The sequence below is a fragment of the Puntigrus tetrazona genome, chromosome 3 (assembly GCF_018831695.1).
Source record: "Puntigrus tetrazona isolate hp1 chromosome 3, ASM1883169v1, whole genome shotgun sequence".
In the NCBI taxonomy this organism is placed as follows: Eukaryota; Metazoa; Chordata; class Actinopteri; order Cypriniformes; family Cyprinidae; genus Puntigrus; species Puntigrus tetrazona.
Genome location: NC_056701.1, coordinates 24,549,148 through 24,563,073, shown reverse-complemented (window position 1 = coordinate 24,563,073; position 13,926 = coordinate 24,549,148). Strand labels below are relative to the sequence as shown.

Genomic DNA, 13,926 nt, shown 5'->3' with positions numbered 1-13,926 from the left:
GAAATTAAACAAGCAAGCACAAACTTGATCAGTTTTACATGAACTTGAAAGGGGAACCAATCAAACTTTGCAATTAATAATAAATAGTTTAATTCAAGTCAGATTATTAAGTTAATAATTATTACTTTCAAACGATTAATTTTCAAACATTTTTTGTTTATATGTGTATGTGTGCTGTGTGTATATATAAATACGCTGCATGCATATATATATATATATATATATTTTCAGAAAAATATGCAGTTTACATATTAAATGTATTAATTTATAATGTAAATAAATAAATTTAAACAATGGTTTTATATGTTTTTATATATATATATATATATATATATATATATATATATATATATATATATATATATATATATATATATATATATATATATAAATATATATATACACACTCTATATTTCTGTGCATTTATATATATCCATAATAAATATATAACATAACTAAATATATATAAATATATAATATATATAACAATACAAAAACAAAAACTTTTATTTTGGATGCAGTTAACAACGATTAATAGTTTGGCAGCACTAATAATAATGTAAAGGGGGAAAAAAGCTTGTATTCACTAGAAAAACAATTTGTTAGCATTTGTAATGACGTTTAAAGCTGACTATTTCTATATATTTAAACGTTCAAGAACAACCGATCAGTTGTGTGATGTTTCTCAGTGACATAATGAAAATTGCAATAAAGTGTTACCAAATTTCCAAGCGCTCACTTGGTTTTTTGTTTCCGTCTGCCCACCTCGGTCGCCACAGACCCCACCGTAGCTCCCATGGCCCCTCCTAAGGGCCCCCCGACGAACAAGCCCACGATGGACCCCAGTAAAGCACTGCCCCTCACCATATTGGGGAGCCACAGGAGCCACCCGACCGCACTGTCCCACAACCGGCGCAAGAACGAGGCGTCAGTCGTAGAGACGCAGAGCTCTGCGATTCCCTCAACCTCCAAATGGTCCACGCTCCTCTCCGCTTCGGCCCTTATTCCCTCGCGATCGTCCCCTCCCTTTCCCCCCCTGCTCCTGGAGATCTCCTCCTGCTTCTCTTTCACTCTCCTCTCTGCCTCCCGCAGCAGAGGGCAGGTGTAGAAGCGCGCCCCGCTTTCTTCCACCATCTTCTCCACCTTCTCGACCAGCTCCTCCGCGCCGGATCCCAGCTGGAGCGGGTGATGTCGGTCCCGGCACTTCTGCACGAGCTCCAGCAAGTCGGGCCGCTCTGCGTTGAGATACTCGTCCAGGGAGACGTCCTCGGGCAGTCGCTCCATGCGAGTGAAGAGCACCATGGCGTGTTTACTGACCGCCTCGGGGCCGAACACCTTCTCGACGGTCTCTAAAATCTGGAGCTCCAGGTTGCTGGGCCGGTGCACAGGGACGCAGAGCAGGAAAGCGTGGGGCCCCGGGGCCGATAAAGCAGCGCAGAGAGAAAACTGGCGGCGGACGTCCTCAGCGGGACGCTCCACGCACAGGCAGTCAGGTGTGTCCACGACAGCCACCTGGACAGAGAAGAAGAAGAAGACAAAGATTAGAAAAAGGCCCCTCGGTAGACTAGGAAATAAAAAAAAGTGACTTTACCTCGGGAAAGAGGTTTTTATTTATACATAATACATACTGTATAAACAGCACACACACATATATTATGTAAACTAAATCTTTTATTTTGAAGGTGATTGATCATTCGACAGCACTAAATTATATATAGTTATAGCATATTAATTACCAATTAATGCAATTGTTTTTTTATTATGTTCGTGCTTTTGCATCAAACTGGTTTTGAGCTCACACATAAATGCCTTCCAAAAACTGGTTTTAAATCATTTTAATTTAAATCTATCAGGTGGCATCTGTGTTTTATGAATCACTGGTTACTGCAAGAACAAAAGGCAGCTGAAGCTCGCTTAAATTTGCACAATTACTGTTAAGGTTTACGACACGTATACACAAATGTGAATATAATAAGAACAAAACTGTGACTGGTTTTATGAAATACTTTAGACATGCCTAGCCAAACACCAGGAAATCATTTAAAATGGATGGATGCAGCTTTATTTCACATGTCAAAAAATATCTGTGCGGGCCGAGTGTGGAGTTTTAAGCGCGAGCAGCACGCACCTGTCTCTCCGCCAGCGTCCCGCGTCTCTTCTGACAGTCAGGGGCCGGCGTCTCGGGGCCCGTACAGTCAGACTCAGATGCCAGGCCGCCCAGGAGGGCATTGACCGCACTGCTTTTCCCAGCACCCGCCGAGCCGAGCAGCACCAGTCTCAACTCTACAACCACAGACAGAAACAGAGGCTTATTAAAGACACACACAGGAGGTACAAAAAACACTTCTAGTCGGATACGACAGCTTCAGACCCCTCAGTGTGTGTTTCATGAAGGCTAATTCGATATCTTTTTTGTTTCATATTTGAGTGGCGTGTATTATTTAGCAAGCAGCAGCTGCTGATTTGTTGTGCCGCGTGAATAACTGAATTTTTATTGAGTGCTCAAAACTAAATATTTAGTTTAATGCCTTTTAGTGTTTAAAGAAGAAATGGCTTTTGATCAAATGCGGTTAGTGGTGTGACAAGCTGATACAAACCCGGCTTTACCGAAGCAAACAAAAAGCAAGTTTCATGCTTTTCTTATTGAAGTGGAAAGCTAAGATATCGCAATGAAAATAATCTTTTTCTTTCTGCGCAAATACTGGAGCTTGTAATTCGACGTGTGGGTTGACTTCCTAAAAACCAGAGTAAATAAACCGGTCCTATAGCACTGGCTGAGAAAGAAGAAACAAGCAATGAAAAGAATAACCTGGTTTTAAGTGTATTTTTAGATGAATTATTATTGAACTACATCGCAATCCATGGGCAGCAGCACAAAATGAATGCTGAACGTAAATGTCTGAATGTAAAAACAGATCAAAAGTGAATTGAACATTTTAAATTGAACATACCACTTAAAACAGCAGGTCTTTATCATGCATTATGCAAACAGATTACAAAGATACTTGCTGGTTCTGGATAGTAATTTTAATGCAACACCGCCCTCTAAAGTCTGAACTGGCACATAACACCTTTCATAACCAGAAATACAACTCCAACTGGGACATTTTAGATTAGACTTGCTAAAAAGATACTGTTTTTATTTTTTAGCAAGACTGTTTTCTGAAAAGTGTCTTGCACCGTGGGACTAGTTTATTAGGAAAAATGCCAAGCCATTTTAAGAGAAGGAAAACTAAGGACAAAATTATGACATATTTTTATGGTAGGCATCATTAAAGGAAAAAGGTAGCTGTCACTGGGGCAGGCCTTTTCATATTAGTATCATATGTATTAGAGTAACACAGATTTTGTACCTTTTTATGAAAGGGTCCATTCAAAGACTTTATGTATATGTACACGCACTACAAAAATGTTTTCATGTACTTCATGTGGTAATTAATCTAATTATATTATTTAAACTGCCAGGTAATCTAATCTATTATTTTAACTTTTCTTGTAATGTACTCCAAGGTAAAAAAACAAAACAAAACTGGTGCTATACTAGACATGAAGATTCAAAATACATTACAGTGGTGTATTTATAGGAACAAGGTATTACCATGGTAAATAAAAATAAATACTTTTTACAACTGTACATGTCCACAAACAAGACATGACCATGGTACGTGTCCACAAGCAAGCTAATACCCTGTCAACAAAAACCTTTTGGCTAGCGCTAACCTGACATTATTTCTGAAACTTCCTCCAGTACCTCTCTCCTTCAGATCCGTCTGCCCTCCTTCACTGCTTCCGGATCCATCTTTCTCTTCCTGGCGAATTTCATCCTGTGTCGTACTTCCCTCCATAGTCTGCAGCTTGAAAGGCAACAGAACATAATGTATTGTGCAGTACACTGTTTAAACAACAAAAGGGCACCCAATGGGAAAGAAAGAGTGGCAATGCATTCATGTGGCTGGGGCGGAGAAGGAAGGGCCGCACACAAACACACACACACACACACACACGTATTCCTCACACCTCAGTTGTACTACAGCAGCTGACAGCACTGTGCGTGCTATTGAGCGGTGCTGTGAGGGCTTAGCTTCCTCTGGGAGTGGGGCCTATCAAACAACTGATGTCTGCTTTTGACTACGTGAAAGCTGACGAAGAACACAGGCTGGAGAGGCTTACCTTCAAGTGGGAGATCTTCTGTGTGCCGTGTGCTTATGAGTTGGCCTGGTCTGTGTTCCTCTGCACTTCCTGTTTCTCCTCCTGCTGTTCAGTCTAAACACTGCCGGCGGTGTAGCTCTGCCTGAACATGTGATGCTGCTGTTGGGACGGCCTCCTCCTCCTCCTCCTCCTCCTTTTTTTTTTTTTTTACAGATACTTGTTAAAGGTGCGTCTCTTTTCGTGAACTGGGAGGATAAAGGTGTAGCGTTACTGAAATGTTATCAGCTGTAACAAACAGGAAGTTGAGAGCTCTTCCTTGGTTCAGTTAACAATGCATGCTAAATGCTGTTAATGTTTTTAGCTTCTGTTGTGACACATTCTAGTGGGTAATTTCATCTTGCGGTGACACAATATTTTCTTGGAAAACCTGCAGTACAGGAATGTTTGGCTTGAAAAGGCTTTAAATGTGCACATATTATCCCCTAACAATAACCCTGTTTGCTTCATTTGCTATGAACTATTTACTAACATGCAATATATATTAGAACATTTGAAGTGGAAAAAACTTTTTATTAAATTTATCCTAAGACAAGAACACATTTTGTTTACATGAATGTACAGATATACACACACACACACACACACACACACACACACACACACACACACACACACACACTATATTGGCAAATGTATTTGCTCACCCATCCAAATGATCAAAATCAGGTGTTCCAGTCACTTCCATGGCCACAGGTATAAAATAAAATCAAGCACCTAGGCATGCAGACTGTTTTTACAAACATTTGTGAATGAATGAGTCGCTCTCAGGAGCTCAGTTAATGCTAGCTTGGAGCTGGATGCCGCCTGTGCAACAAATCCAGTCGTGAAATTTCCTCCTAAATATTTCACAATCAACCTACAGCTGTATTATAAGAATGTAGAAGCGTTTGGGAATGACAGCAACTCTAAGTATTTGGAGCGGGGTGAGAGGATGCTGAGGCGCATAGTGAGAAGAGGTCACCAACTTTCTGTAGTCATTTGCTGCAGACCTCCGAACATCATGTGGGCTTCAGATTATCTCAAGAACAATGTGCAGAGAGCTTCATGGAATGGGTTTCCATGTCCGAGCACCTCTATCTAGGTCATACATACTAGACTCTAGAGCAGTGGAGACACGTTCTCTGGAGTGACGAATCATCCTTCTCCTTCTGTCAGTCTGATGGACGAGTCTGATGGAGCGGTAGTCTGTCTGGTTTGCCAAGTGTAAAGTTCGGTGGAGTGGGGATTAAGGTGTGGGGTTGTTTTTCAGGAGCTGGGCTTGGCCTCTTAGGAAACTCTGAATGCTTCAGCATACTAAGACATTTGTTGTCTTAAAGTTTGGTGGAGTGGGGATTAAGGTGTGGGATGAGTCTGTTGGATTTGACTGGCCTGCACAGGGAGCTGGGCTTTCTTGCCTCTTCTGGAAGGAAACTCTGAATGCTTCAGCATACTAAGACATTTCGACGTCATATTAAACCCTATGTTTTAAGAATGGGATGTCACTTAAGTTCATATGTAACTCAAGACAGGTGATTGAATACTTTTGGTAATATAGTGTACATACACACACACACACATATATGTGTATATATGTATTTTACAGATAAAATCAGATTTTATTACATTGCATTATTTTGTGCGCACACACACACACACAAAATAATGCATTCTATTAAAATCAGATTTTATCTGTAGTAAAATGCTAACAAAAATGTGTACCATATGTATACGTGAAGAAAATTCAATTATAAGTTTTATAATAACAAACCCAATTGAGGTCTTTGAGATTTAATGAAAATAAGTTGATGCAAAATGCACACATATGAATGCAAATATATTTCACTTTTTTCCTTCATCTTCTAAAACTACCAACAGTCACTTGTTTAAAATTATCACTTTAAATGTAAACTAAATTGTTGGTGCAGTAAGTATTTTTTATGCATACGGATGCCTGTCGAGCTGGATACCGCAAAACTTTTCAATTAACTATGTCACAAACAAATGTATCTGACAAGTTATTCTGCAACCAAAAGTGCACTATAAATTATGGTTATGTGAGGAAAGTCCTTGTCCACTGATTCACGTCTGTGCACAACAACATTTGAAATTAACTATGAATTTAATATGATATAAAAAGTACTTACTGCACCTTTAAAATTATTTTACACATGCTTGCCCTGTAAACGTGCTAAAAGTTGAAAACTATAATATTATTACAACATTTGCATTACAAAAATACAATATGTAAGACATAAAATGATGACAGTGCAGTTAAACTGCTGTTGATATAAATTAACTCAACATTAAATTAGAAAAAAAAAAACACTTGGCCCTAAAAAGAAACTGCACATAATTGTATAAAACCTAAATGTTTTGGACATCATGAAAGTGTGTGAACTAGAACACACTCACACACACACACACACACACACACACACACACACAAACACTTAAAACAGACATCGAAACTAAAGACAAACACAAAAGGGAAACCTCAAAAGCGTCCTCTAAAAATTGGATATCTTTTTTTTTTACAACAATAAAAAAAGGCTAACATTTTAAATACTATTTTTAAAAACATGTCAGAGGCTACGAATGTCCACGGATCAGAAAAAAGTTAAAAAAAGAAACTCTGGTCCTCTGTTTGGTGCTTCGGAGAACGTGTCCAAATGTAACCCAGTCTCTTATAAGTGCCTTTTAGGAGATTCATAGTCCAGGCATTATGTAAGCGATGTTGTCCAAAGTATTTGACTGCAAAAAAGTGGGTGAGGAGTTAAAATCATACCTGCAAGTGACTTTTGTAAAGGTTTTAGATGAAACGGTTAACCTTTGTGGATAAAAATGAGTGTGAATGCGTCTCACCAGGATGTTGCGTGGGCAGCCGTTGAGCTGGGGAACTTGTGCCGTCAAGCAGGTCAATGGACCGAGAGCACATAAAATAGAGTCTAAAAGCACCGAAAGACTGCCAGACACCGCCACCATCCCCTACAGAATGAAAAGAGATGCTTAAGGACAAGCTCTATATGTGGACAGGCCTCTACGAGGGACGTGTCTGCAACACGCACCTCCGTCTCCTGAAGTCGGTGTCCAATCAGAGACAGCGATTCGCCCAGCAGCTGCAGGTGAGCTGCTGCGTCTATGGGATCCACATCGGGTACCCGCGCCGGAGACAAGGACATACCCAAAGACGAGCGGCCCTGAGGGGCCAATCCCGGCCCTAAACTGACAGCTTTACTCGAGCCTTAGAGAAGCAGATAAGCAGGGATATTCAAGACATGCTGCCCATACATCCACAATATGCTGCTCTACAAAACACTGTTGTTGTTCACGTTACAATATGCAATGAGCGTGAATCACCCCGTGGTGGATCTAGACAGGTGGAGCTGGGGAAGGTGGAGGGTTTTTTAGCACTAGCCAAGCAGTTAAAGGTTGATCAGCAGCTCATTGGCTGCTGATATGAAAAGAACCAATCAACTGCGACTTCTGATGATGATTTGATTATATCAGATTGAGTTAGTACCCGCACCATCTAGAGATTCATGACAGAACTTTGGTCTTACCTTTACTTTTACTGTCTGAGGTTGTTAAAGTTTTCCGCTTGACTGTCATGGCTTCAGCTTTATTCTGCTTGTGCTGGAGATATTGAGCTTTCTGCCTCCAAACCTTCGGTGTGAGAAAGAGGAGACAAAAAAGTTCATCACTGTCCCACAACTGACCGAAATCGCAAAACGCTGCTCAAGCGTTACTGAAAAATTATTTTCAGTAATTGAAATAAAATTTAAATTTGTTGAAAAACCTATAGTGGAAATATGTTAAATTAGAAAAAGATTAACAAATTAATAAATTACTAAAATAAAAAAAAGAATAAAAAAATATACATTTTATTTTAATTTTTGAAATCGATATTTAATAAAAGTATCATTCAAATTATTAAAAACATTCAAGTAATAAATAACACAGGCTACTTTATTAACATTAAACAGCATTCAATCTATATTATTAAATAGACAGCGTGCCCAGAAGTTTTTTAATTTAATCAAATAAATAAATATTATGGAAGTCAGTGGCTACCAGCAACTGTTTGGTTACATTCTATAAAATTCTATAAAATATCTTCTTTGTGTTCAGCAGAAGACAGAAATGCATCCAGGTTTGGAACAGCTTAAGGGTGACTAAGTCAAAGTAAAAATTTCATATCCTTTTTATCTACCCATGTAAGTTTGTCTAAAAACCGAAAGCAAGGGTAAAGTGCTTACCAGTTTGTCTTTTTCGGGCAGTTGTTTCCAGACCTCTGCGAGTTTCTTACTCAGCTCCCCGAATACTGAGAGGAGGAAAAGAACGAAATTTCACCCAATCAAGAAGCGGCACAGATGATTGTCAGGCGCGCACAGACCGACGGCACTCACCTAACCCGGGCTGCTCCGCGTTGATGTTGACCCTGTACTCCTTACAGAACACCTGATAGGCTGTCGTGTTCTTCTTCTTCGGCTAACGAGATGTACAGAACATTAATTAACGAAAAAATCAAACCAGTCGAGGCATTTCCGCTGGTGTAAGGAAGTGTCTTCACTTACCTTGTCCTTGTCATGTTTGTCTCTGTCCTTGTCTTCCTTCTTCTTTTTCTTCTCTCCGACCAGTTCAACGCTTTGATGATGATGAGATGATGTGGGTGGAGCCATAGCGTACATGCCACCGGAAGAGCTGTGATTGGATGAGCCATGGGAGTGGGAGTGGCTTCTAGACTGATCACCTGTTTTGAAATTAAAATTCGTTGTATGCAACGAGGACAAAATAGATATTAGCTTTAAAGTAAGTGAAGCATGTCTCACCTGGGCCGCTTTTCTTGCCTCCACTTCCTCCTTTGCTGTGTTTCTTCTCCCTGGATCCTTTCTCTCTGTCTCGCTCTTTATCTTTTTTCTTTTTGCTCTTCTTGCTCTTTTTCTTCTTTTTAGAGAGATGCGTGTAGGAGTCGTCAATCACCAGCTCGCCGGCCTCCAGCTCTCCTCCTGAAGATGAGCTGTCTCCTCCCATACCGCCGTAAGACCCACCGTAATGCCCTGACGAACACAAACACACACACATTTAACGCTAGGGCTTACATGATGATCTTCATACGGCTTTCTTTTCTGCTTTTCAACAAAAATAATTAGACCACAAAACTAAAAAAATGTTTAAATCATAATTTATTATAACAAGCACATATTTCTGCAGCTCTGTTGTTAATGCTGAAATTCATTTAAAGCATCAACGTAATGTATATTTTTATGTTTTTAAGTCTTGATGCTCACCGAGGCTGCATGCATACAATCAAAAACACAGTGAAAAAGAACAGTTGTGAAATATGAAATAATATCTAAATCACTTATCTATTTTAATATATTGGAAAATGTATTTTAATATCTTTGACGTAAAGCTGAATTTTCAGGATCATTACTTTGGTCTTTAGTGTCACATGATCCTTCAGGAATGTAATTATGAAACATTATGATTGGTATCAACCGTAGAAACTTAATATTTTAGCGAAAACCCTGATACTGATTATTTTTTTCTAGTTAAAAATTACTGTTTAGTTATTGCTATTAAATATTATAATTATACCCAATTTGGGGTGTTTTTCTCAATTTTACAGTACACCTGATATGAAAGAACAGATTAACCAAAAAAGTAAAACACGGGTCTATCTTTAACGATAAAGAGACCGATAAACACAGTTCTTACTCACCCACAACCTCCACCTCTTTCCCCACAACAGGCAACGGCTCTCGGCTGTGTTGCTTTTTCTTTGGTGGCTTCGACATCGTTTTATCTTTTTCTTTCTCCTTCTTCATCGCTCCCTTCTTCGAGTTGGAGGACGGATGATGGCCTGTGACACCTGAAGAGGAAGAAGTATGTACCGGAAAGGAGAATCCCTCGTTGGCCCCTACACCTTCATTCTTCTCTTTCGAGGAGAGGATGAGCTTCATCTTGAGGCCTTCAGCTTCGCAGAGCGTCAGCGGCTCTCCCTTCCCGGCCCCTCCGTGAAACAGCAGCGACTTCGAAGAAGAGGAATGCTTTTTGGACGAAGATGAGCCGGGCGGACGAGAGTGCGAGAAGGAGTGGCCGCTCTTGGAGCTGGCGTCGCGTTTGCGGTCTTTGGAGGAGTGCGAGGAGGCTTGGGGAGGGTAGGAGGGTTTCTTGTGGAGGTGAGGAGCCGGGTCGGAGCCCGTGGCCAGCGGCGAGGTGATGGCCTCCAGGAGGCCCATGGCCGTGTCTGTGGAGTGGGACGGGTGAGAGGAGGACGAGGACGAGAGCGAGGGCGAGCGGTCTGAAGACTTGCGCTTCTTCTTGTGGGGAGGCTGGCCGGAGCTGTGATGCTCTGTGGGGAGAGTTTAGAAATCCAGTCAAGTAAAGCTTTTAAAAGGAAATAAAAGGGCAAGATTATATACATTAACTTAAAAAGCAGTTGTGCAAAATCTAAAATATATAGACAATAATATAAAAATAGCATATAGTCTATAGTCATTATTAGTTTTTTCTTTATTATTATTTTTAGTTAGCATTATTAGTCTTTACTACCTTTCTATGCCTTGATCTGAAAGCTCCTGGATTTCAATTAAAACATCTTAATTTGTGTTCAGAAGATAAACAAAGGTCTTACGGGTTTTGAAACAGTAAGAAATTAATGACAGAATTTTCATTTTTGGGTAAGCTGTCCCTTTAAGTAATTCAATTAATATATAATAATACTATACATTAGATTAGAAACAAAATGCAAAATTTAAAAGTAAGGTAAAAATAAAAAATGAATAAAATGCACACATTTATTGTACTTCCATACTGCGACACACTTCTGAAAGAAACAGAATATTAAATGAGGAAAACGGAAGGCGTGGCTTCTTTTCTCCTTAGGATTGATTGGATGTAGCAAGGTAAGCGTTTGATTCAAAAATGAACGTTGACGTTAGAGGGGCGTGGTTAATGATGTCATGCCCACGTCCAAGCCGTCAAACTGATGTCATCAGAGAAGGCCCTTCATTTTCGAGGAGCCTTTTCAGATTTGGAACTTTTTTTTGTTTTTGCAGCTTGGCTTGAATGAATTAACTGTCCACCACGGAAAAAAAGCAACGTGCGCTAACAGAATAAATACAGCGCGTTTTGATTCCACGCCAATTTTTGCGGAAAAGACAAAGCTCCTCACCTCGGTGATAGTAGTCCTCACTCAAGTGCTTCTTTTTTTTCTTGTGAGAATCTCCTCCTAATAGGAAAAGTTCAGAATCCTAAAAAGACAGCAGTGCATGTTGAAACGGGCAGGATGTGTGTCAGAAAGATCATGTCAGCGAGGAAACGATCCACACGTGGTTACCGATCTACCGCTCTACAACTACACCTACGATGAGAAGGGTAGAGTACAGAACATTTTAACAGGCCTCATATAAACAAGCAGGCTCACACAAAAGATCGCCAGCACTAGATTTGTATCCGTTTCATTTGTATCAGTTTAACAGCTACTACTATGAATGCTCTTTAAACTGCATTTATTTTATACAGACGTCTAAAGTGGGTTCCACTTTACACACATTCATATTGTACTTATTGGAATCATTACTCTTTACCATGCACTTCTCATCTCATTACACCGGTGATGGCATAAAAGTAATGGTAAAATCTTAAAGTAGATAACAGTTTGTCAGGTTACTGGGCAAGCTCAGGGATTTCCAGTCGAGTCACAGGAAGTGATTATCAGCCCACGGGGTCAAAGCATCCCTAAGAACGAGACGATGACAAGTGGCCTGCGAGGGTTCAAATCCCTCTCAGACCAGAAGTCATAACTACCTATGTAACAAAACATCAAGTTGCGTGTTTAAGACTCTACAAATGCCTGTTGGTGTTAATTGCTGCTATTATTTCTCACATAACACGGTCATGACAATCAATGCATTCTTGTCAACCTCTTGTTGATATGATGCAACTTGATGCTGGACGTTACCGTAAGGCCCTGCCGTTACCTTGAGGTGTTTCTTGGAGGTTTTGCGCACCTGCGCTGCGATCTCTTCTTCCTCTCTCAACAGATCTTTATACGAGCGCCTCTTCTCTCTTTGGCTGCGACCCGAAACAAGACCGACCTCTCCTTCCATCCCTGAAACATCTAGGAAGAAAACCACGGTTTACTCAGCAGGTTTTGTTTGGACACGTTTGAGCGCGTCGTTGGTGCTTCTGTCTGACGATCATTACCCATCATTCCTTTCTTCTTGATCTCTTCAAAGGCCATGGTCAGTCCCGGTCCTTCAGGTGGGATTGGTCAGTCTAATGCACAAAAACAGATTCAATTCATCAATCTCAGTCTAAAACACATAGTTTTAAACAAACTATCTACAACGCAACTTTGTTGCAGACTAAATGTCAAATGTTAAATGGTGCTGCATTAAATATGATCATTTAACATTGTTTATATTGTAGTGTTTTTACTTGTTTTTTTTCCTCAGTATCAAAGCAAATTTTTGTAGTTTAGGCAATTAAAAAAGTGTATATGGGTGATTCTATAATTGCGGGTACATTTGGCGTTTGATGTCATCGATGTAATTGGCTTTTCACTTCATAAGTTTTTATCAGTTGTTTAGACTCTCATACTGACGGCACCCATTCACTGCAGAGGATCCATTGATGAACAAGTGATGAATCTTCTTATGAATCTCATCCACAGTCACATTCTCATTCAAAAGCGCATATTACCACAAACAAGTGTGGATGGGAATCTCTCAATCTTATATAATTTATATAAGATTATATAAATTTATATAAATATGTCCTTTTCCCTGGAGAATGAAATATGCAAATATTCCGACAGGTATTTCGATCACGGACTAAAACGACACGTTTTGTAAAAAAAAAAAATAAATAAATAAAAAATCTATACAGACGAAACTGAATTAAATTCAAGTTTTCATTTGAATGCCATATAATAAAATGCTTGCAGATATAAAACCAAATAATCAACCACTAACACAAAAAAAAAAAACTACGGAGAAAACAAAAATGCCCAATTCTAATAAAAGCTTCCTTCTAATTGCAGAAGCGTTGAGTAACTCTGAAGATGTGCCACGGGATGCCCACACACACTTATTAGTGACAGATCAACACCAGCTCTCCTCCAGCCACAACTTAGTCAAGCTGCCGGTGACATTTGCAGGGATCCCAACAACGAGAACGACGGGATCAGCCTGGACGCTCGTTATTGCACATTTCCCGCCTCCTTTCGAAGAAAAGCACACACGCTCACTCACACACCCCCTTCCCCTCTCTTCGCCGGGACCCAGCTCTTCCCCGGTTGCAGCTCGAGAGGATTCGAGCGGCTGCGGACGCGTCGCGCGCCTCTCCCGGATCGTCCGGCGCGCTCGGTCCCGCGGCTGCGGCGCGCGTAGGCCGGTATCGGGTTACAGCTCGATTAACGGCGCGTTCCCACCGCGCGGTTTTACGGGTTTCTACAGCACTGCAAAAACGGCACGGAACGCGTGCCGTCTGCGCGGAGATAGTAGAGGTTTTGCGCAATAATGAGCGAAATATTACCTCGGGTTGGATGCGGGTTTAGTTGGCGCGCGACGCCATCTTTGATGGGAGTCAACAACAAAAGCAGCCAGAGATGAGGAGGAGGGACTTTGAGAGCGGAGAGTGGATCACAACAATGAAAGCCCCCATTTTTATTAATTTTTTTACAACAAAAACAGACATTAAACATAAGCATTAGTGGCATTTGCTGTAGA

General features: G+C 40.4%; 2 protein-coding genes across 5 annotated transcripts; both read right to left on the bottom strand.

Moving 5' to 3' along the window:
- Positions 1–484: 484 nt before the first annotated feature.
- si:dkeyp-69e1.8 (uncharacterized protein LOC100001340 homolog) lies at positions 485–4,328 on the bottom strand. Its single transcript, XM_043229063.1, has 4 exons — positions 4,172–4,328; positions 3,753–3,855; positions 2,130–2,284; positions 485–1,513 (listed from the first exon to the last, which is right to left on the bottom strand). The coding sequence occupies exons 2-4, from the start codon at positions 3,844–3,846 to the stop codon at positions 737–739; spliced, it is 1,026 nt and encodes a 341-aa protein (XP_043084998.1). The 5' UTR covers positions 3,847–3,855; positions 4,172–4,328; the 3' UTR covers positions 485–736.
- A 1,633-nt stretch (positions 4,329–5,961) lies between these two features.
- hmgxb4a (HMG box domain containing 4a) lies at positions 5,962–13,847 on the bottom strand. Of its 4 annotated transcripts, none has more exons than XM_043235408.1 (13): positions 13,733–13,847; positions 12,401–12,472; positions 12,175–12,314; positions 11,367–11,445; positions 9,912–10,544; positions 9,019–9,246; positions 8,764–8,939; positions 8,596–8,677; positions 8,446–8,510; positions 7,750–7,852; positions 7,255–7,430; positions 7,052–7,174; positions 5,962–6,940 (listed from the first exon to the last, which is right to left on the bottom strand). In XM_043235408.1, exons 2-13 carry the CDS (start codon positions 12,435–12,437, stop codon positions 6,896–6,898), a joined length of 1,887 nt encoding a protein of 628 aa, XP_043091343.1. In that variant the 5' UTR covers positions 12,438–12,472; positions 13,733–13,847; the 3' UTR covers positions 5,962–6,895. The 4 variants fall into 4 exon arrangements, with proteins under 4 accessions (XP_043091343.1, XP_043091344.1, XP_043091345.1 ...); XM_043235409.1 differs by lacking the exon at positions 13,733–13,847 and adding an exon at positions 12,722–13,437; XM_043235410.1 differs by lacking the exons at positions 12,401–12,472; positions 13,733–13,847 and having other exon boundaries at positions 11,367–11,423; positions 12,175–12,312.
- Between the last annotated feature and the right edge of the window lie 79 nt (positions 13,848–13,926).

Excerpts from the sequence above, each read along its gene's own strand:
- si:dkeyp-69e1.8 (XM_043229063.1), bottom strand. The coding sequence starts at position 3,846 with ATGGAGGGAAGTACGACACAGGATGAAATTCGCCAGGAAGAGAAAGAT. Across the intron at positions 2,285-3,752 it reads GACGGATCTGAAGGAGAGAG|AGTTGAGACTGGTGCTGCTC; the intron begins GTACTGGAGGAA and ends CTGTGGTTGTAG. Across the intron at positions 1,514-2,129 it reads GGACGCTGGCGGAGAGACAG|GTGGCTGTCGTGGACACACC; the intron begins GTGCGTGCTGCT and ends TTCTCTGTCCAG.
- hmgxb4a (XM_043235408.1), bottom strand. The coding sequence starts at position 12,437 with ATGGCCTTTGAAGAGATCAAGAAGAAAGGAATGATGG. Across the intron at positions 10,545-11,366 it reads TGAGGACTACTATCACCGAG|AGCATCACAGCTCCGGCCAG; the intron begins GTGAGGAGCTTT and ends CTCTCCCCACAG. Across the intron at positions 7,853-8,445 it reads TGCCCGAAAAAGACAAACTG|GTTTGGAGGCAGAAAGCTCA; the intron begins GTAAGCACTTTA and ends CTCACACCGAAG.